At 25.6% G+C, this 25,166-nt stretch overlaps 2 protein-coding genes across 2 annotated transcripts; both read right to left on the bottom strand.

The window, feature by feature from the left end:
* Window positions 1–8,824: 8,824 nt before the first annotated feature.
* On the bottom strand, window positions 8,825–10,195 carry LOC128959723 (uncharacterized). The gene is made up of 4 exons (XM_054305728.1): window positions 10,135–10,195; window positions 9,703–10,068; window positions 8,928–9,633; window positions 8,825–8,849 (listed from the first exon to the last, which is right to left on the bottom strand). The coding sequence occupies exons 1-4, from the start codon at window positions 10,193–10,195 to the stop codon at window positions 8,825–8,827; spliced, it is 1,158 nt and encodes a 385-aa protein (XP_054161703.1).
* A 6,816-nt stretch (window positions 10,196–17,011) lies between these two features.
* Window positions 17,012–20,415, bottom strand: LOC128959507 (dynamin-1-like). The gene is made up of 7 exons (XM_054305468.1): window positions 20,070–20,415; window positions 19,680–19,982; window positions 18,895–19,605; window positions 18,698–18,803; window positions 18,470–18,604; window positions 17,913–18,380; window positions 17,012–17,307 (listed from the first exon to the last, which is right to left on the bottom strand). The coding sequence occupies exons 1-7, from the start codon at window positions 20,347–20,349 to the stop codon at window positions 17,052–17,054; spliced, it is 2,259 nt and encodes a 752-aa protein (XP_054161443.1). The 5' UTR covers window positions 20,350–20,415; the 3' UTR covers window positions 17,012–17,051.
* Window positions 20,416–25,166: the final 4,751 nt, after the last annotated feature.

Here is a 25,166-nt window from a genome sequence, read left to right as displayed (position 1 = left end):
GGTCATCAATTATATTATTATTAGACCCAGTTACACTGTTGTTGTTGTTGTTAACTATCATCACCATTATTAGCAAATAAATTACAAAAAACCAACTAAACATTTTATTTTAGTGATAATTTTTAAAAAAAAAATATCTATATGTAAAGTATATATATTTATAATATTGAAATTTATAAATAAACATTTTCATTGTTCACAACATTGTTTTAGACAAAATTATTTTTTTATTATATAATGTTATTTCTCTAACATTTTATCATAATTAGAATCAAATATGTATGTGTGTCCATATAATGATTATATTAAAATAATAGTAAATGACTTTATTTGGGGTAATGGGATGGGATGTGCACACCTACCTACAATGATAGCTATTCCTATTGTAATGAACGGCCACATAAGTTTTGTACGTCTATCGACCACTACATCATCGGACACTTTGCCAGTCAGATACGGCTTGATTATAGCCGCAAAAATTGTTGTACCGAGACTGTAGTCCTCGATGTAGAGTACGGGTGCAGATTTCTGGGGCCACATTTCAATGGTCCATACGGTATACGATCCTATGATAACACTGGAACATAAGCCCGATATGACAGTTCAAAACTTAAAGCACCGGTAGATTTTGGTACAATTGGCCATACTGTGTTGGCTATGGCCATAACTAGTTGCCCGGTTCAGGTATCGATCAGGTTAGACTAACTGTTTTTTGATTAACAAACAAATAAAAATCATATAATACAGTATATATATATATATATATATACAGTATCAGGTATAAGCAAGGGGAGGGGTCAAAATTTTTTTGATCTTTATAAAATTTTTAATTTTAATTGATACTATTTTAGTGTTATTATGTTTCTAAAATTTATATGAATCTAATTATTAATTAATAATAAATAAAATAGTTAAAGCTCATCTAAAAATAATATTTTATTTAAAATATTCAACTTAAAAATTAAAAATTACCTATATGTTAAAAATAGACAGTAATCATATTACAATTAAAATAATGTAATAAAATATCTATAATTTTAACAAAAATTCTGATAAAAATTTGATATTTAAATATATATATATGAATATTTATATATAAATAATATTAAGTTAATATGAAAACATATAATAAGCTTATATTTGAAAAAAAATTCATAATTGTATTTTACTATTTTTATTAAAATTATTAGTATAATTATTACTATTAGTTTTATTATTAAAAAAATATCGTATATAAAATTATAGTTAAAATAATTGTTTTCCCAAATGTTTATAATACTAATATGTTTGTTGTTGTTGTTGTGTTTTTACACAAATGTCTGGTCAACCATTGATATCGTTGACTATCGAAACATAACTGTCCCTCAGTGTGGTATCGGTCGACAATCATTGCTGGCAAACGGCAAATGTTTTCAATGGTTATCCAATCAAAGTCTAACCCGTGAACTGAATAATGGACGCATTGCAGGACCGGGTGAAGTGCCGTTTGCCGTATGGATTGTTTACAGGGAGTAAATAAACCAAAAAACAATTTAATTAATTAAAAAAATTACATAACTATATTGATGTTTTAAAAAAATAATTTTCTAAAAAATAAATAATAAATAATTTAATTTATCAGTAAATTCATAGCCAGTCATGGATCGGGTGTCATATTAAACAATCGGTGGATATTAACAGCAGCTCACGTAATATAGTAAATAACATTTATTAATTAATTATATAATTTTTATATAGTGTATATATTCTCTATAAAGTGTTTATATTTTTTTAAAAAATAAAAGTAACTAACTTATAACCAGGGTTTTTAAAAATGGCAGGCATAAACAATAGATGATGGTGACATCTATGATTTTAATTTTATATTAATAATTAATTAAAAAACACTTGTTTTATCTCTATAATTGTTTGGTATATCTATATAATTATACATTAATCTAATTAGAATTAAGTCTATTAATTGTATATTTAATTTACACAGTAAAAAAACTAAATTACGTTATTTGTATATGCCAGGCATTTATATGGCGTCTATTTGGGCATTGAGAAGGCAGGCATTTATTTACTAAAACCCCTGCTTATGACTATAATACATATTTGAAATTAATTTTGTAATAATATAGATTAATTAAATTATTAATTATTTATAAAATTTATAAAAACTATAAATATTAATAATAATAATAATAATAATGCAATATATATATTTTTTGCTGTTGTATTATTATTATATACAAATTATAGTGGATTTGCTATTAGTGATCTAAAAATCTACCCGGGCAAATTGTTTATCGATTACAACGATTATGAAAATGGTTATAATATTGAGAAAACAGTTGTCCATTACAAGTATCCCAGGAGACGATTCCCGGCTTACGATATGGCACTCATCAAACTTACAGCTGACTTACCACTTATAAGCCAACTGTCCATTAATGGTCTTAACTATCGGACTCTATTGAACGGTATATGTTTGCCACCGTTGGATGCACTCAATAGCGACGATGAGTTGGCACTGATGGCCGGTTATGGTTATGTAAACACAGAGGAGAAAAGTGATAGACTTAAAATTGGTTACATTAGGATTAAGAAACCATACAATAATGCCAGAGATTTTTGGCGTATGATTATACTCGGGGAACGGTATCCATCGTATAATGGGACATTTTCATGTGCGGTATGTGTATGTGTATGTGTATGTGTATGTGTATGTGTATGTGTATGTGTATGTGTATGTGTATGTGTATGTGTATGTGTATGTGTATGTGTATGTGTATGTGTATGTGTATGTGTATGTGTATGTGTATGTGTATGTGTATGTGTATGTGTATGTGTATGTGTATGTGTATGTGTATGTGTATGTGTATGTGTATGTGTATGTGTATGTGTATGTGTATGTGTATGTGTATGTGTATGTGTATGTGTATGTGTATGTGTATGTGTATGTGTATGTGTATGTGTATGTGTATGTGTATGTGTATGTGTATGTGTATGTGTATGTGTATGTGTATGTGTATGTGTATGTGTATGTGTATGTGTATGTGTATAAGTATGTGTATGTGTATAAGTATGTGTATGTGTATGTGTATATGTGTATAAGTATGTGTATGTGTATGTGTTTATATATTTAATCATTTATCTAAATATACATAATTAGGGTGATTCTGGTGCTCCATTGTATCAGTATGTAAATGGTAGGGCCGTATTGATTGGTATAACTAAGGGCCGCAATACTATAACTTACAAATGTGATGAAATCGTTGACAGTGTTTATGTAGTGTTTGTGAGGATATCATTGTTTGTCGATTGGATTATTGATAGCATACATAATAATGATTTTATTTAAATTAAAATACAATAGTTAAATTAGAAATAAATTTTTATAAAATCAGTATTTTGATTTACATATTTTATTAATTAAAAAAAATATTACATTAAAAGATTTTTATTTTTAGTTGCAATATTATTATATAACATTAATAATATATATATATATGATAACAGTATGATGTAATATAATTTATTTTAATTATAATAAAATTTTAATATTTTTACGATGGATTCATTAACTCGCGTCTAATACTAATCCAATGGATAACACGTCTATTATTACGGATGCGTTGTCTATAAATGATGGCCAAACCAATGGCCAGTCCTATCGTGGAAACTGCCATCAGTAGTGATGTGCTTATTATAAATGCCTTATAATAATAATTACGAGATTCAATAATTTGATTAATAAAATCAATTTCATATGTACTATTGAAACATTTAGTAAAGTTATCAAGGTCATCAATTATATTATTATTAGACCCAGTTACACTGTTGTTGTTGTTGTTAACTATCATCACCATTATTAGCAAATAAATTACAAAAAACCAACTAAACATTTTATTTTAGTGATAATTTTTTTAAAAAAATATCTATATGTAAAGTATATATATTTATAATATTGAAATTTATAAATAAACATTTTCATTGTTCACAACATTGTTTTAGACAAAATTATTTTTTTTATATAATGTTATTTCTCTAACATTTTATCATAATTAGAATCAAATATGTATGTGTGTCCATATAATGATTATATTAAAATAATAGTAAATGACTTTATTTGGGGTAATGGGATGGGATGTGCACACCTACCTACAATGATAGCTATTCCTATTGTAATGAACGGCCACATAAGTTTTGTACGTCTATCGACCACTACATCATCGGACACTTTGCCAGTCAGATACGGCTTGATTATAGCCGCAAAAATTGTTGTACCGAGACTGTAGTCCTCGATGTAGAGTACGGGTGCAGATTTCTGGGTCCATACGGTATACGATCCTATGATAACACTGGAACATAAGCCCGATATGACAGTTCAAAACTTAAAGCACCGGTAGATTTTGGTACAATTGGCCATACTGTGTTGGCTATGGCCATAACTCGTTGCCCGGTTCAGGTATCGATCAGGTTAGACTAACTGTTTTTTGATTAACAAACAAATAAAAATCATATAATACAGTATATATATATATATATACAGTATCAGGTATAAGCAAGGGGAGGGGTCAAAATTTTTTTGATCTTTATAAAATTTTTAATTTTAATTGATACTATTTTAGTGTTATTATGTTTCTAAAATTTATATGAATCTAATTATTAATTAATAATAAATAAAATAGTTAAAGCTCATCTAAAAATAATATTTTATTTAAAATATTCAACTTAAAAATTAAAAATTACCTATATGTTAAAAATAGACAGTAATCATATTACAATTAAAATAATGTAATAAAATATCTATAATTTTAACAAAAATTCTGATAAAAATTTGATATTTAAATATATATATATGAATATTTATATATAAATAATATTAAGTTAATATGAAAACATATAATAAGCTTATATTTGAAAAAAATTCATAATTGTATTTTACTATTTTTATTAAAATTATTAGTATAATTATTACTATTAGTTTTATTATTAAAAAAATATCGTATATAAAATTATAGTTAAAATAATTGTTTTCCCAAATGTTTATAATACTAATATGTTTGTTGTTGTTGTTGTGTTTTTACACAAATGTCTGGTCAACCATTGATATCGTTGACTATCGAAACATAACTGTCCCTCAGTGTGGTATCGGTCGACAATCATTGCTGGCAAACGGCAAATGTTTTCAATGGTTATCCAATCAAAGTCTAACCCGTGAACTGAATAATGGACGCATTGCAGGACCGGGTGAAGTGCCGTTTGCCGTATGGATTGTTTACAGGGAGTAAATAAACAAAACAAAAATTAATTAATTAATTAAAAAATTACATAACTATATTGATGTTTTAAAAAATAATTTTCTAAAAAAATAATTAATAATTAAATTTATCAGTGGATTCATTGTTGGTCATGGATCGGGTGTCATATTAAACAATCGGTGGATATTAACAGCAGCTCACGTAGTATAGTAAATAAAATAATTAATTATATATATATATATATATTTATAAAGTGTTTATATTTTAAAATAAAAGTAACTAACTTATAACTAAATACATTTTTGAAATAAATTTTGTAATAATATAGCTTATTAATTTATTAATTATTTATAAAAATTTAAAAACTATAAATATTAATTAAATAATAATATTAATAGTAAAATATTTTGATAATTATATATTTAGATAAATTAAAAAAAAATAACATTTATATTAACAATAATACTAATAATGTAATATATTTGTTGTTGTTGTTGTTGTTGTTGTTGTTGTTGTTGTTGTTGTATTATTATTAAATACAAATTATAGTGGATTTGCTATTAGTGATCTAACAATCTACCCGGGCAAATTGTTTATCGACGACAATGATTATGAAAATGGTTATAATATTGAGAAAACAGTTGTCCATTACAAGTATCCCAGGAGACGATTCCCGGCTTACGATATGGCACTCATCAAACTTACAGCTGACTTACCGCTTAGCAGCCAACTGTCCATTAATGGTCTTAACTATCGGACTCTATTGAACGGTATATGTTTGCCACCGTTGGATGCACTCAATAGCGAGGATGAGTTGGCACTGATGGCCGGTTATGGTTTAGTAAACAGAAATGAGAAAAGTGATAGACTTAAAATTGGTTACATTAGGATTAAGAAACCATACAATAATGCCAGAGATTTTTGGCGTATGATTATACTCGGGGAACGGTATCCATCATATAATGGCACCTTTTCATGTGCGGTATGTATGTGTATGTGTATGTGTATGTGTATGTGTATGTGTGTACAATTAATTATCTGTCTATCTATAGGGTGATTCTGGTAGTCCAGTGTATCAGTATGTAAACGGTAGGGCCGTATTGATTGGCATACATCATGGCCGCAATACTATTACTTACAAATGTGATGAAATCGTTGACAGTGTTTATGTAATGTTTGTAAGGGTATCATGGTTTGTCGATTGGATTATTGATAGCATACATAATAATACTAATTAATTAATATTAATACTATTATTTTATTTAAATTAAAATACAATAGTTAAATTAGAAATAAATTTTTATAAAATTTTATAAATTAAAGTATCAGTATTTTGATTTACATATTTTATTAATTAAAAAAATATTACATTAAAATATTTTTATTTTTTTATTGCAATAATATTATATAACATTAATAATATATATATATGATAACTGTATGATGTAATATAATTTATTTTAATTATAATAAAATTCTTAATATTTTACGATGGATTCAATAATTCGCGTCCAATACTAATCCAATGGATAGCACGTCTATTATTACGGATGCGTTGTCTATAAATGATGGCCAAACCAATGGCCAGTCCTATCGTTGAAACTGTCATCAGTAGTGATGTGCTTATTATAAATGCCTTATAATAATAATTACGAGATTCAATAATTTGATTAATAAACTTATTTTCATCTGTAATATTGTAACATTTAGTAAAGTTATCAAGGTCATCAATTATATTATTATTAGACCCAGTTACACTGTTGTTGTTGTTGGTGGTGCTATTAACTATCATCACCATTATTAGCAAATAAATTACAAAAAACCAACTAAACATTTTATTTTAGTGATAATTTTTTTAAAAAAATATCTATATGTAAAGTATATACAGTATATTTATAATATTGAAATTTATAAATAATCATTTACATTGTTCACAACATTGTTTTAGACAAAATAACTTTTTTATATAATATTATTTCTCTAACATTTATCACGATTAGTATTAGTATAAATAGTTTTAAATGTTTATTAAAGTATATCCTTTAATTAATGATTATTTTAATATATATATATATACGGTATATATATATAAATAATATTACGATTTTGATTTTTTTATTTTCAATTCATACAATAACAATTGATATACAGTTATATATAATATTTTTGTTTTTATATAAATATTATTTATAAACTAACGGTTTTGATAATTAAAAGCAAAATTTGTATAATATTACAATAAGTGTTTAAATAATATTTATTGTTTTTATTGCAGAAAATTGTTATAAAAAATATGTCCTCTGATTAATTATAATTTTTATAAGATAAATAAATGTTTTCAATTTTTTTTCAATAATACATTTATTTATTTTTCTTTATATATTTTTAATGTGTCATTTAGGATTTAAATTAATTTTTTTTAAAAAATATTGATATTATTTGTATATATTTATTTGAGATATAATAAATTTTATTTTCAGTTACTATTGATTTTAAAAAAAAATAAATTATTAAAAAAATTCAATAATTAGTTAATCATTATTATCTAATTATAATTACTATATATTAATGTAAGTTAAATATAGAAGTTAAAAATAGTTTTTTTTAATAAATATCTAATTGTTATCTAATTAGTTTTTACAGTAATATTTATTTATTAAACTTATATAAGTATTAAAAAAATATATATATATGATTCATAAAATTTTACAAAACAAATACAATTGTAACAAAATATATTTATATAATAGAAATCAAAATAATAACAATATTATATCTATAATATTACAATCGTTGCAATTAATATTACAATAGTTAACTGAAAACATTTTTATATAAAATAATGTAACAAAAATATATCATTTTATTAATGATTTTTAATAAATTAAAAATATTGTTTTAATAAAAATTAAATTATAATTGTTTTAAAAAAATATATTTGTTAATTATTTATTTCATAAAAGTTTCACAAATATAATAATTTGTATCATTTTATTTTATCAATAATATCTATGTAACTGAAAAGTATTTATTATTATTATTATTATTATTATTATTATTATTATTATTATTATTATTATTATTATTATTATTATTATTATTATTATTATTATTATTATTATTATTATTATTATTATTATTATTATTATTATTATTATTATTATTATTATTATTATTATTATTATTATTATTATTATTATTATTATTATTATTATTATTATTATTATTATTATTATTATTATTATTATTATTATTATTATTATTATTATTATTATTATTATTATTATTATCATTACTATTATAATTAAAATGTAGTTATCAATAGATAATGACGAGTAACTAATAGAAAAAACTTAATTTAAACTTATTTTAATAAAATCATTAGTAATTAAAAATTATATATTAACTATAAATCTACAAAAATTAAAAATATGAAAATTTTATGTATCAGTTATAAAATATAAAAACAATTGTAAATTTTGATATAACAATTAATAATAATTAAAAATAATAGTAACAATAAATAAATTTAATTAGTTTATCCATTTATAAAAACTTTGTAAAACTTTATTTAATTAAACATTTTTATTTTCGTATCGTCTAATTAAGCAAATAATTAGCAAAAATAACACAATAGACAGCAACAGATAAAACCATTCAACTATTAGAAACACATACGAGTGGTCATCGATAAACTGGCCGATGATTATCGGTGTAAACAGTTTGCATACACCGCGTGCCATAACAATACCGGTGCTCAATCGGTTGGTCAACGAAACGTATTTAGAAGTAAACGCGTAGACGCCGGCAAACATTGCCGAAAAACCCCAACACAACAACACAGAGGCTACCCATAGGGCTACCAGATAGTAGTGGCCAATCACCAGTACACAGGCAGCCACTAGTATTATGGCGTAGTGTCCGTAAATAACCGGATTTACGCCCACTCGTACTGTTAACAATGCATTGACTACCGTAAATGCTGTATACACTGATGTCGATACCATCATAATGTCGGAGCCAATCTGCGGCGATACCTGTACCGGTGATTTTTGCATATATGTAAACATAAACATAAGGAACTCCGTCTGAAACAGTACGTATGCCGTACACCAGGCTATGAACAGCACCCGCATCACAGTGCCCGGTGTGTCCGATCGATCAAACAGTTTGACAACCGTTGTTGTCTCAGCAGGTAGTTGTCCATCAACTACATCAGCAATACCACTATTATCTAATTTATCATTTGTTTTGGTAGTAATAATGTTAGGCACAGCCTTCTCATCATTTTTTGCTGACTGTCCTAAACACTGTTGTGGGTGTTGTTGTCTATTAAGTTGTTTGTATGGTTTTATAGAGTACATGATCAACGATGATAAAGGAACTGTACAATTAAAAGGTTTACAAAAAATAATCAATAGTAGTAAAAAAAATTTTATTAATGAGCACCCACCTAAAATAACACATATTCCTATTGTAATGAACGGCCACATAAGTTTTGAACGCCTATCGACCTCCACATTGGCGGCCACTTTGCCAGTTAGATATGGCTTGAGTATAGCCGAAGCCAGTGTCGAACCGATACCGTAGGCAAAGTCTTCGATGTAGAGTACGGGTGCACTACTGGTTGGCCATAACTCTACCGTCCATACGGTATACGAACACATGATAACACTGAAACAGAAGCCCCAAACTATTGAGCAAACATAGAGCACCGGTAGATTTGGTAGGACAGGCAATACGGCTGTCGCAATGGCCAGTATGACAAAACATACGGCAACTACTAGTTGTCGATTAAGGTATCGATATGTTAGACCAACTGTTTGACAAACAAAATGTTAATAAAATTAATAAAATTAATTTTATCTAACTATACAATACATACCAAATGTACCCCCAATAAAGCCCACTGTTTCCAGTGTCTGATACAATGACATCATAGTCATTGATGTATCAAAAATATATTGCATGTCAACCATTATTCTCGGAAATAATGAAAATAAAAGTCCCTTTAATTATAACAACAAAATAGGAAAAGAAATAATTACTAAAATTTAAATAAAGTATTAAAAAATCGTTTTCTAAAATATACAGTATATACATTATATATACATTATATACATTTAAAAAATATATTTTTTTAACAAAAATAAAATAAAATACTTACTAAAGATAATGTTGTAAATATTAAATAAATAGTATAGAAGTATTGATCCCAGTCCCGTTTAATATTGGTTATATAATTTATATTGATTTTCATTTTTTTTTTTTTTGGATAAAATTATTTTCTTGTTGTTGTGAAAATTTAATTGTGAAATTAATATATTAGTATATAAATATGATAAATCACATTATAATTAATATTATATTAAAAAAAATTTAGCTAGTTTAGACACAAAAAAATTGTATAAAATTATTTAATTAATTATACTACTACTACTATTACTACTACTAAAATAATAATAATAATAATAATAATAATAATAATAATAATAATAATAATAATAATAAAAATAATAATATTTTATTTATTATATCATAATTGTGATACTACTGTATTTTAATCATTTTTTATTAATAAAATTTTATAATTATTTTACACTTAATTGTCATAAAATTTATACAACTAGAATAAAAGCAAAAGTTAATTAAATAAAATATTAAAACAATTTATTATATCTATAGATAAGTATATACTAAATATGAATAGTATAATTTTAAATATCAGTTATAAAATTTTATGGCAAATTTTGATAAGAAAAAAAAGTTATTTAAAATTAAAACTCATAGCAATAAAAATATAAAAGCATAATATACAGTAAATTTTATTAATATTAGTATAATATAACATAATATAATAAATAGCAATTAATTATTAATAGATCACTTTTTTTATATACCGTAATAATAATTGACAATTTTGATAATTGTTTGAATATATTAAAACAAAATTATTAAACTGTATTATAGTAAGTAACATATTTTAAGTATACAATTTAAATTATTATTTTTATTATTGCTACAATTATTATTGCTACTATTTTATTAATTACTATTAATTAAAATTGATAAAATTATATACAAAATATTTATATAAATTTATAAAAAAAAATATTTTGTATATTAAACTAATTTTCTATTAAAAAAATATAGTACAAGTATAACTTAAATTATGAATAAATGTAATATTTTTGAAGATTTTAAATTTTAATTTATTAAAATATTTTTAATTTTACATACAAATATTTAAAAAAAAATGGTTATATATTTTTAATCAAAAATTAGTCAGTTTTTTCCGTATAGTCTAATCAAATATATAATCACCAAAAATAACACAATAGACAGCAACAGATAAAACAATTCAACTATTAGAAACACATACGAGTGGTCATCGATAAACTGGCCGATAATTATCGGTGTAAACACTATGAATATACCTCGTGCCAGATTAATACCGGTAATCAACTGGTTGGTCAACGAAACGTACTGATCGGTAAACGAATAGATGCCGACACACAATGCCGACGAACCCAAACAAAACAATATGTTGGCCACCCATAGAGCCGCCAGATAGTAGTGGCCAATCACTAGTATACAGCCGGACACTACTACTATCGAGTAGTGGACATAAATAACCGGATTTAGTCCGAACCGTAGTGTTAGTCCGGAATTGATGGCTGTAAATGCAGTGCACACCGATGTCGACACTATTATAATATCGGAACCGATTTGGGGCGACACCTGAACCGGTGATTTTTGCATGTATGCAAAAATAAAACTATGAAACTCTGTATGAAACAATAAGTATGCCGTACACCAGGCTATGAACAGCACCCGCATCAATATCTGGGGTGTGTCCGGTCGGTCAAACAATTTGTCTCTATTAACAACTACTTGTTGTTGTTGTTCATCACTATTATCTACTGTTTCCTCTTTTAAGTCATGAGTGGTTATTGTATTATTATTAGTAGTAGTAGTAGTTGTAATGGACATAACTTTTTCAATGTATGCCGACTGTCCTGTAATATGTTGTTGTTGTCTAATGAGTTGTTTGTATAGTTTAATAAAATACATGATCAACGATGACAGGGAAACTGTATTTACAGTATGTGTGTTCATGTAATGATTACATTAAAATAATAGTAAATGACTTTATTTGGGTAATGGGATGGGATGTGCACACCTACCTACAATGACAGCTATTCCTATTGCAATGAACGGCCACATAAGTTTTGCACGTCTATCGACCACTACACCATCGGCCACTTTGCCAGTCAGATACGGTTTGAGTATAGCCGAAGCAAGTGTCGTACCGAGACTGTAGTCCTCGATGTAGAGTACGGGTGCAGATTTCTGGGTCCATACGGTATACGATCCTATGACAACACTTGAACCGAAACCCGATATGACTGCGCAAACATATAGTACCGGTAGATTTGGTACAATTGGCAATATTGTGTTGGCAATGGTCATTAAGGCAAAACTTATGGCCATAACTAGTTGCCGGTTCAGGTATCGATAGGTTAGACTAACTTTTTTTTAGATTAACAAACAAACAAAAAATCTTATAATATATATATAAATTTAATAATATTAATAATGGTATTATGCTATATGTTAGTTATTTTAAATTTAATAAAATACCAAATGTGCCCATAATATAGCCCACTGTCTCCAATGTCTGATACAATGACATCATTGTCGATGTGGTATCAAAAATGTATTGCATTTCAACCATAATTGTTGGGAATAATGAAAGCAAAATTCCCTTTAATTAATAGACATAATTAAAAATAATTGAAATAAATAAATAATTGAAACAATTATAATAAAAATTTTTTTTATAAATACAGTATAAAGATTTTATTTATTTTTAATTTCCAATATATAATTATAATAAAAATTGTGTTTTTAAAAAAAAAATTAAATACCGATTACTTGCTTTAGTTAATGTTGAAAATATTAAGTAAATAGTGTAAAAATATCGATCCCAGTCCCGTTTAATATCAACACAATTTATATTAATTTTCATTGTTGATAAAATTATTATTTTTATATATTATATATACAATACTAATATAATTTAATAAAATATATAAATTTAAATAATAATAATAAACTTATTATTATAATTTGTATAATTAATTAAATTTACATAATAATTATTTATAAAAATAAAGTTTTATCAATATTTATAAAAGATATATTGATAGTATTTTTATATTATATTAAAATATAAGTATAATAATGTTCAAAAAAAAAAATTTTTTAGATGATTCAATAAATTAATAGGAAAAATAAAATAATGTGATATATCATTGAATAGTTTTATGATTATATTATATATAATGTATATATATATAAAAAATTATTATAGTCATTGCTTATAAATTTGAAAAATCTATGTAAAAATTATTATTATTATCAAATTAAATATTATTATTATTATTAGAAAATAAGTGTATATAAACAAAAATAAGTTATTTTTATTTATTTTTTGTTTAAGTTGTAAAATATCATTATTATATATTTGTGATAAATATTGTCATTAAAAACTTTTAAAAAATCATTTATAATATTAATACTGTATATAAGCATAATATAAATATATAAAATTGATATATTTTTTTTTATCTGCAACTAGTAAATGATATTTCAATTTTAAAAATTAATGATTATCATAGGCGACTATAACATTTTAAAAATTGAATCTAATGTTTTTTAAAAAAAATAAATTTTTGTACTAATACTATTTAATTATTATTATTTTTTAAAATCATTAATTTTTTATATAAAGTTTATTAATTATAATTATATTGTATATATATATAAGTTTTTATAAATTTATAAGTTTTCTTTTATTAATATTAATTTTTTATAGTTAATAATAAATATTTAAATAATATTATTATGATATATAAATAAAAAAAATTAATTGCTGCTAAAATTGTTATTTTTAAAAACAAATTAATTGATCAATTGATTTTGATATCGTCTAATAAACCAAATAATCAACAAAAATATTGCCACTGATATCGACAAATAAATCCATGCAATTAGTATAAACACATAGGAATGGTCGTCGATAAACGTGCCGATTAGTAATGGGGTAAACAATCGGAATACGCCCCGGGCTAACACAATACCGGTGCTAAATTTATTGGTATAACTAACATACTGTTGGGTAAAAGCGTAGACACCGGAAAACATGGCCGAAAATCCCCAATACATCAACAGAGAGGCCATCCATAGACCAATCAGATAGTAGTGGCCAATTATCAGTAGACAGGCGGCTACTACTAGTACAGCGTAGTGACAGTAGATAACCGGATTGACGCCCAAACGTACGGTTAGGATAGCATTGATGGCCGTAAAGACTGTATAGACCGATGTGGACGCCATAATAATGTCGGAACCGGTTTGCGGTGACAACTGAAGCGGCGATTTTTGCATATATGTAAACAAAAACTTATTGAACTCCATGTGAAACATGATGTATGCCGTACTCCAGGCAATGAACAGTACCCGCATTACAGTGCCCGGTGTGTCCGGTCGATCAAATAGTTTGACTACCGGCGGCTCAGTTAGTTGTCTATTATTATTATTATTGTTATCTATTGTTTCGTCAATTGAATTATAACTGTTTGTTGTTGATGTTATAGTGCTAGCAATTGATTGAGTCTCCTCCTCCTCCTCCTCCTCATCAACAATGTTCGTCAACGACGACCCTAACCCTGATGACCGGTGTTTGTTATGTTTGTACGGCATAATAAAGTACATGATCAACGATGATAGAGGAACTGTAGCCAATGGAAATTATTATATAATAACCTTAAAAATAAATCGAGAACACCCACCTAAAATAGCACATAGTCCTATCACAGTGAATGACCACATAAGTTTTGTACGTCTATCGACCACTACATCGGCGGCCACTTTGCCGGTCAGATATGGTTTGAGTATAACGGCAGTCAGTGTCGAACCGATACCATAGGTAAAGTCCTCGATGTAGAGTACGGGTGCACTACTGGTTGGCCATAACTCTATAGTCCAAACCGGATACGATGACATAATAATACTGGAACATAGACCCGATACGATGGCGCATACGTAGAGCATCGGTAGATTTGGTACAAATGGTACGGCAATTTTGGCAATGATAAGTATGATAAAAAATATGCCGACCACTAGTTGTCGGTTTAGGTATCGATATGTTAGACCAACTGTTTGTCAAAAAAGACAATAATACACAACAACATCAACAAAATGATAATATAATGTTAATTATTATTAAATATTAAGGATTTTTTTTAAATAATAATAATTAGTATTATTATACCAAATGTGCCGACAATATAGCCCACTGGCTCTACTGTCTGATACAATGATATCATTGTCATTGATGTTTGAAATATGTATTGCATTTCAACCATAATTGTCGAAATTAATGAAAACATTATACCCTTAAAAAATCCACCAAAAAATTATTAATAAATAAATAAATAGATTATAATTAGTATAAAATTATTTTTTTAAAAGTGTTTTATGCTTTATATAATTTAAGATAAACAAAAAATATATTACAACATTTTCAATTTTTCAATTTTTATATATTGAATTAATTAATTTATTTATTGTACTGTACTGTACTGTACTTACCAGAACCATTGTTGTAAATATTAAGTAAATAGTGTAAAAATATTGATCCCAGTCCCTTTTAATATTAATTTTCATTGTGGTTATTATAACAATTATTGTTTTTTTACAAAAAATATTTGTTATATAAAATTGACTAACAAACCAAACCAAAATAAAAATTTAATAAATTAATATTTTATTAAAAAAAAATTATTTAAAAAAAATATTTTTAATAATAATAAAATACTATAAATAATAATAATATAATTACTGGTTATTTCTATTAAATTATAAATAAAACTAAATTATTAATATATATTTATATATATTATATATTAAATAAAAATTATTTTCATTAACTTTATAAAAAAATAAATTTGGTTAAATAAACATTAATTACTAAACTTAAATTAACTTATTTATCATATGATAAAATAAACAAATATACAACTAATATAATAGTTTACTTTCAAATTTATGTATCAGTAATAAAAAAATAATAATAATTATAACTATTGAGTAATATATTAATAGTAATTAACAAATGTTATACTATCTATAAATTTATATCAAATGCCAATTAATATTATTATTACTAATATGTAGAATAATTATACTAAACATATCATTAAAAAATATGGTTATTAAATATAACAAAAAATTGATAATTATTATATAATATGAATTAGATTTCATTTTTGTATATTACAAATACATTAGTGTAACATATAATATATTGCTAGAGTAGATCTAATTTGATAATTAATAAAATGGTTAATAAAAAAGTTAGCAAAATAAACATAAATAAAATTAATAATAAATACATTTAAACTGTTAAGAAAAAAAATACTTCTCTTAAATTTTGGTCAATGACTATAATATTTTATAATTTTAATAAACCATACTATTGTTTACTAAAAAAAATAATTAATAAATAGACAAAAATATATTTTATTTATTATTATATTATAAAATAAATTTATTTAAATTTACTTATTTTTTTAAGTACAGTAATTTTTTTTTAATAATGAAACATACATACAAACACACAAACAATTTAATAGTTAACTTTTTTTTGTTTATAAAATATATAATTTTTTTTTTGATATAATTAATTTGTATGTAAATATATGATCAGATATGCAAATATATATAAAAAATAAATTAGTCGATACTTAAACTGGCCATCGATGATGTTGGACACCAATTATCCCGATAACGGGACAGTATATCAATGGCCTCTCTATAGTGTTGCTGTCGTTTTTCTAACTCTTCCCGGAGCTGATCGTCGGCATCAGTATTGCCGACAATATCGCTAATCGATTGGATCCGATCTCTGACACCAATCCTCATTTCGATGGCTATGAACTGTTTGGCCGAATCGATCAGCTCTAGTGTACAAAGTTTTGGCATATGATCTCTGAAAGAGAGAGAGAGAGAGAGAGAGAGAGAGAGAGAGAGATTGTAATAAAAAATAAATTATTAATTAATTAAATAATTAGATAAACTGTTAATAATAATAAACTGTAATATTACTGTAATATAAATGTGTTTTTAGAAACAAAAATTCCCGCATAATTTTCCCGAAACATTAATAAAATTAATTTTAATTTCCTCCAAAAAAAATAATATTTTAAATTATCTTAAACTTAATTATAAAAATCTTATCTTATTAAGTGAATTAAAAATATCATAATAGTTTTTAGCGGTCTATTTCATTGATACATTTTAAATTAAAAATAATATATAAATTACATATTATTATTATTCAACAATTTCCTCTAAAAACCACTAGAAAATTTCTACACTAACTTACTATTATTTTTAAAACTTAATTAACATCACCTAAATTACTAAACAAATGCTAAACATCTATATCAACAACAACAACAAAATTATTTAGTTAAGTAACAAAAAAAAAATAAGTATCATTTAGCGGGAACTTCATTACAGGGAATATATGGAAATACATAAAAAAAATAAATGACTTTTATTGCAATCACTATACTATACTATACTACTTACTTGAACTTTTTTTTCAATATAGAAATATACGATTCGACCAACAATTTAATTTGATCCACTTGTGTAACCATATAGCCAGGTAGTGGTATACTATCATAGCTACATAAGCTAATATTATCATCAGCAGTAGTAGTAGTATTGTTATTAAGGATAGTTTGTTTATTATTTGGCAATTGAAGACCAGCTGATATCAGATCCGATTCTTCTGGCAATAGTGTAAACGGTTGGTTGTCGTCATACCAGGTGCTGGTCTTCGGCGTCGTCGCGATTGCCGCCGCTTTCTGATTGCGGGCCATAGTGTTGGCAATTAGACTACCGGTGCCGCCGCCTCTGCCACCTGAGCTACCAGTGTTCACGACACGTGAGGCAGCTATCGGACGATCAGTGATCTGTGGAGGAGGTGTGACACCAGTTGATGGAGGTTTGACTGATACACTGTCGGTGCTATAATCGCTAAAATTAATTCCACTACAAAACAAAAATATATTTAACAACAATACTTAACTAAATCAATAATATGATAAGCTTATGTAGAGTTGAATTAAATTACAACCTACCTGGCCATTTTGACAAAGTCCTCGTGATTGGTGTTCAGATAAGCCATTTCCGTGCGCAGGAAGTGCTCGACATAGGATTTGCATCGTTTACGGCACTCCTGTATGTAATCCAGACTCAGTTTGGCATATATTTCCCTAAATATCGTAATGAAAATCGTAATGAATATTACCGGTAATTACGGGTAAACAAAATAAATTAGATAACAAAAAAACTAATTAATTAATTACTTAATTGTCGGATAGGTTTCCAGCAAATTGGCGCTACGTTTGACAATATTTGTGATCTCCAGGGCTACAGAATCGACACAAGCGAGCGATGGCCGCCGGAACAGCTCTGGTGATCCACAAAAAACAATACCAAACAGTTTAAGATAATAAAATTAATTTTCATAAAAATTAATAACTAATTGGTTTAAAACAATTACCGATTTGATGCAAAACACAGGCCCTGAAGGCGGCATCGGGAGGAAAGATACCCAAATAGACGCCGTTATAGTTCTGTATGGCAGTGGTTATGTCCCGTCGGATCTGAGTTTCATCGCTGAATACACTGTCCACGTCCTGGCCGTAGGTTTCGTTCATAACTACATTGATTTTGGCGCCGCCGCTCAGCCGTTTGACATCGATATGCCAGCCAAGGCCACCGATTGCCGACTCAAACTTTCGTCGATAGTCTTCATTAGTTTTGGCCAAAATCATTTCGCGATCCGATTCAACCAACTGTACAGAAACGGCGTCCAATTTCTGGTCAATTTCGGACAGCTCTTCGTCAAATTGTTTGACCAGCGGCGGCAGCAATCGGTAGATATGTTCGGCCAGTTCTTTGTGCAAATATTGTTGCAAATAGCGTACGCCGAGCCGATCGGCCAGATCTCTGTAGGCCGGATGCTGACGAAAATATCGCTGTTCATCATCTAAGGCACTGGTCATCGATTTGCGGGCATCGATGTCCTGTTGCGATCGATTGACTACACCGATAAAACCACGTTTCAAATTGATACCGTAATTGCCTGTCAATATATCGCGGGCATCGGTGCCGGCATCCATACGATCAAGTTTGGTTAGTATGCCTATTGTGCGTTCGCCGCGCGGATCTACACGTTCGGCCAGTTTCAGTGAGTCAGATGTGGCCAAATCTGGTCGAAAACAAAACAAAACATACGGTAATTAAATAACTTAGTTTCGGTAATACTATATGAGTCGGTAATACCTTGATTGGCGGCCGTCACGGCCAGTATTAGACAGTTATCTTTGCCGATATACTCGAGTATCATAGTCTCGATTCGCGATTCAATATCTTTCGGTTGTTTGCCGATCGGCACCCGAGTCATACCAGGCAAGTCAACCAGTGTCAGATCAAGTACGTCTGGTGAATGAATTTTTAGGCCAATCGGTTTGGCCGATATGCCAGTACTTTCGGGACACTCTCTTTCGGTTTCGGCAACTATTTCGCGACATATTTCGCTGAAATCGTGAAATCGTTTGTCCTTTAAATGTGTGAAAACACCGTAAGCTATAAGAAAAAACATTATAAGTTTTTTAATAATTATTAAAATTACGGGAAAATAATAACACAATTGTGTTGTTGTCCGACACTTACGCTGACTAATAACCCGATCGTTGATCAACTGTAAGACCAGTGGCCGACGTGTGACAATACCCGAACCACGGGGTAGAAAATCGCGGCCAACAAACGCTTCCAATACCGAAGACTTACCGGCCGATTGGCCACCGATTACGGCAATTTGAGGTAAATCTATGGCCAGACTATTGACGCCCAGTTCATGGAGTTTGTCCTGCAGTTCGTTGACTATTTTGATAAGATTTTGGCCACTATTTTGTCCGGACATTGTTGTTGATGTTGTCGTGATTGCGGTCATTGAAAAATCCGAAAGAAAAAAAACTATTTTTTTTGGTGATTATAATAAAGTCAATAAATTTTTGATTTTAAGTACAATATATTACAACAAAAAATATAATATTATTAAGTATTAATATATGATATATTATAAAATAATAATAATTATTATTATTAAATAATATTACGCATAAAAATATTTTAAAATGTTTCATTACTAATGATATTTTCATAATAATAATAATAATAATAATATTATTAATAATTTTTTAATCATAAATATTATATAAAATAAACATTATTAACACATATTAACTCTCTTTATAATTAATAATAATTAAAAAAAATATGTATTAAATAAATATTTTTTTTTTGATGAAATGTTAATTATTTTTTTTTTAATTTATTTATTTAATATTATACATATTAATAGTTAACAAAAATAAATAATAACAAAATTTGCACACGCACACATTAAATGTCACAATAATAATAAAAGTTATCAAAACATAAAAACACCAAGGTAACTTTAAAATTTTTTTTAACAGTATAACTTATATAACAACCAACTACAGTATAACAATGATGTAAAAATAATAATAATAATAAATTTAAATATTTAAAAACTTTATGAATATTATTTTGTTGCAACAAATTATGTGATGAAATAACTACTAAACTAAACTAAATTTTATAATAAACTAATACATGGATGGGATGAGTCATTGAAAACAAATAAATATCAGATGACTTTTTTTTTAATAAACAGGCGCACAGTTAGGTTGTATATATCTGTTAGACATGTTTCATACTAGTGCTACAATCATATGAGTGTGTGTTTATGTGTGCAATATTTTTATGAGAGAGAGAGAGAGAGAGAAAGAGAGAGAGAGAGAGAAAGAGAGAGAGAGAGAGAGAAGAGAGAGAGAGAGAGAGAGAGAAAGAGAGAGAGAGAGACCCAACCTACCAGTGGGCGCTTGTATAGTAAATAAATACTGTAGTGACAACCCATTCAGTGTACATGTGCTACAGTATAATACATGTATAAAAAGTTGGCATTCATATGATAAGATGAAATATTAGTTGTTTTTAGTATTTATTTATTATTATTTTTTTTGTAGATACCATATTCCCTTTAATAATTAAAAAAAAAACTACAGTTAAAAAAACTTTTTTTTCAAACAAACAAGTTTAGTAATATGACTACCGATAATATTTATTTATTTTTTTTAAATAAAATTTTTATTATGTTGCACTCTTTTTAAAGTTGAAATTTAAAAGTTTATATAAACAGTCAAAAAAAATATATAATAAAGTATTACTATTAGACACAATAAATAAATAAATACATATACTGTATATACAGTATTATTATTATTTTTACTGTTTTAAACAACAGTAGTAATAATTTATGAGAAAACGGTATTATTATTATAATTATAATGATTTGGTATAAATGAAAACAGTTTATTACAAATGCTAGAAAAAATTGAATAATAATCATAACATTTAATTTATATATAATATTTTACTACATTATATAAGGTATAAAAATAATAATGTTATTTTTTTGAAGGTTATTCACATATTTACGGATAGTTTCCTTATATTTATTTATTTAAAAAAAAATAAAACTAATAATGTTTTGAATTTAATTATTATATGATATTTATTTAAGAGTTATATATTTAAAAAAAATTATTATTTATTATTATTTACTTTCTAAATACAGTATTATTTTTTTTATTGTATATTAATATAAATTGTATATAAGTTTACAGTATAATTGACTAATAAATTTAATTTCAACTTTAAAATAATATATAATTAATTACTATTTATAATAATATCAATAATATTGTTAAGTTTGTCAAACAATTTGTAAGTTTTTTTTCCAAATAATTACAATATTTCGGTAATTAAAAAAAATAATACTTAATAAATATTATTTATTGATAAATAATTATTTTTATTAATAAAACATTTTTTTTTGTTGACAATTTAGTTTCATATTTAAATTTGTGTATCGATTAAATATAATATAAAATCATACATAATAAGTAATATATATTTATATTTTGCTAAAAAAAATAAATAAATAAAAAAGATATAAAAATAATGTTTTAAATATCTTTTTCCAAATCTAAATAAATTTAATATTTGAAAATTATATAAATGTAACAAATTATACATAATTTTAAGTTTAACGGTTTGTTATATTTTATTTGATTTAACATTATTATAAGTTACAATAAAAGTTTGTAATAATTATTTTTTTGATTATTTAATTTATTGTTAAAAAAATATCCGGTTTTTATATCAATATAACTATCGATTTGTATATTTTTGTTTGTTTGTTAAAACTTTTCTCATTTAATGAGCATTATTATTCAGTATCGGGAGTCCAAGTCAATAGTAATTATGTATTTTTTTGTAATTAAAATATATATAAAAATTACATTTTTAATCCCTTTTTATTATTTCTCCGTTCAATAACGATGACCCGACCAATAGTTAACAATTAAAACAGTTGTTAAGATAATGGCGCTTAAAATAGTACACGTGTTATACGGTATAAAATGTAAGTATGAGTTATGACTGATATGTATGTATTTATTACCAAAAAAAATAATTTTTAATACTTAGTATTTTTTAATTACAATTATAATAGTAGTACACAAACACACAAATAAATTTATTATATATATTGTTTGATAAAAAATATTAATTATACAAAAATTATTTGATATAATTAATTTATATGAAAATATATAGTAATACGATTACGGTAGATATGAATACAGTATATATATACTATTAGATATAATTAATTACTATTTATAATAATCATAATAATAATAATATTGTGAAGTTTGTCAACAATTTGTAAGTTTTTTCCGATTTTTAGATCAATATAACTATCGATTTGTATTTTTGTTTGTTTGTTAAAACTTTTCTCATTTTAATGAGCAATCAATTAAAATTTATATTGAGTTAGAAAAAAATAACTTAGTTATGCTGTAATATATAGATTATTTAGTCGATACTTAAGTTGGACACCAATTATCCCGATAACGGGACAGTATATCAATGGCCTCTCTATAGTGTTGCTGACGTTTTTCTAACTCTTGCCTGAGCTGATCGTTGGTATCATTATTGTTATCACCGACAATATCGCCAATCGATTGGATCCGATCTCTGATCTCAGTCCCCAGTTTGACGGCTATAAACTTTTTCACCGAATCGATCAGCTCTAGTGTACAAAGTTTGGGAATATGCTCTCTGAGAGAGAGAGAGAGAGAGAGAGAGAGAGAGAGAGTCATGAAAAATAAATAATTTAATTAATTAAATAAATAATTATATATAAACAGTTAAATCTGGTGAACAAAAATCAATGTTAAAATTTAAAAATCAAATCACTTTTGTTACAATCCCTATACTGAATCGTTATGTTATTATTTATTTGATGTGAATTAAAACAAACAATTAATTAATTAATTATAACAAAAATTAATAATAACGACTGTAACCAATACTACGAAACGATTTTTGCAAATGTTTTCCCAATAAATCGAAACTTTAAAACCAAACTATAAATAAATTTTTTTTATTGTTGATTACATAATAATTTTTGATATTATTAATATGATTAATAATGAAATTTGATTTTTTAAATAAAAATATTTTTATAATTTTTAATTAAAAACACATTTTGAGACAAAACTAATAAATTTAAATGTAAAATAAAGGTTTAAAATTACATTTTTAAAACTAAAATAGAAAAAAATGTTTTTCTTTAATAATTATTTTAAAAATTGACGTCAATTCATTTCTATATAATTTTTAATAAGTTTAACAAATTTTTCGATTATTTGATATAAACCGGTGATTGAATTGTATTGTAATTCAATTCAAACAAATAAAATCAAACAGTTTTTTGGAAAACAATGAATCGTTTCGTAGTATTGATTGCAATCGTTGTCATTGTTTTTCGTAAGTTTTATTATAATTTAAATTATAATTAATTTATTAATTGTTAAAATTCAAATCAAATAGTATCAAGCACATCTAGACAAGATGAAAATGGTAAGTAAAACTAAATGTTAACTAATTTTAGGATTTTAATTATCTATTAATTACTATAATTGATATTCCATACTAATCCTCACAATTAAATTAAATTTATTTTCAATTAATTAATTTTATACTAAAAGAAAGAAAAGTTCTTTCTTGGGAAGAGCTTGAAGCCGATAGACGAAGAAAAGAAGCCGAAGGAGGAGGTAATGAATGACAGATCACTTTTTTTATATTTAGTTAAAAAAAACCTCAAGGTTTCTACCAAACCCTACCCAACACTAAAACAACCCAACCCGACTCAACCCTACCCAATCCAACCCAGCCCAACCCAACCCTACCACACCCTACACAAGCCAACCCTACCCCTATATTCAAACACGAATGTTTTTTTATTTTAAATATCAGTTCTTTAAATTTTTAATCTTGATTTATAAAATCTAAGGAAATAAAATTTAAAAAAATAAAATTTTTAATTATTAATAATAAGTGGGGGAAATCTAAAAAAATACAGTTTTACAACAATATTTGAAAAATATTCTATTAAAATAAAAATTATTTTAACAAAAAATACCTGATAAATATCTAGTACCTGAAGAAACTTTGAAAAAGTGGCGTAAAGATAGAGAAAAGGTATATTGGCTATACGTCAAACTAGGAAAAGTCCCACGTAATATACTTAATTTTTATTTTTTTTATTGATTGAATTTAAATTGATTTAAATTAACAAATTGATATTTTTAACATTTATAGCTAGAGAATTAA

Source organism: Oppia nitens, unplaced genomic scaffold (assembly GCF_028296485.1).
Source record: "Oppia nitens isolate AA-2021 unplaced genomic scaffold, nextdenovo-longstitch-racon4-pilon3 scaffold4_pilon_pilon_pilon, whole genome shotgun sequence".
NCBI lineage: Eukaryota > Metazoa > Arthropoda > Arachnida > Sarcoptiformes > Oppiidae > Oppia > Oppia nitens.
This window is presented reverse-complemented; position numbering and strand designations above follow the sequence as displayed.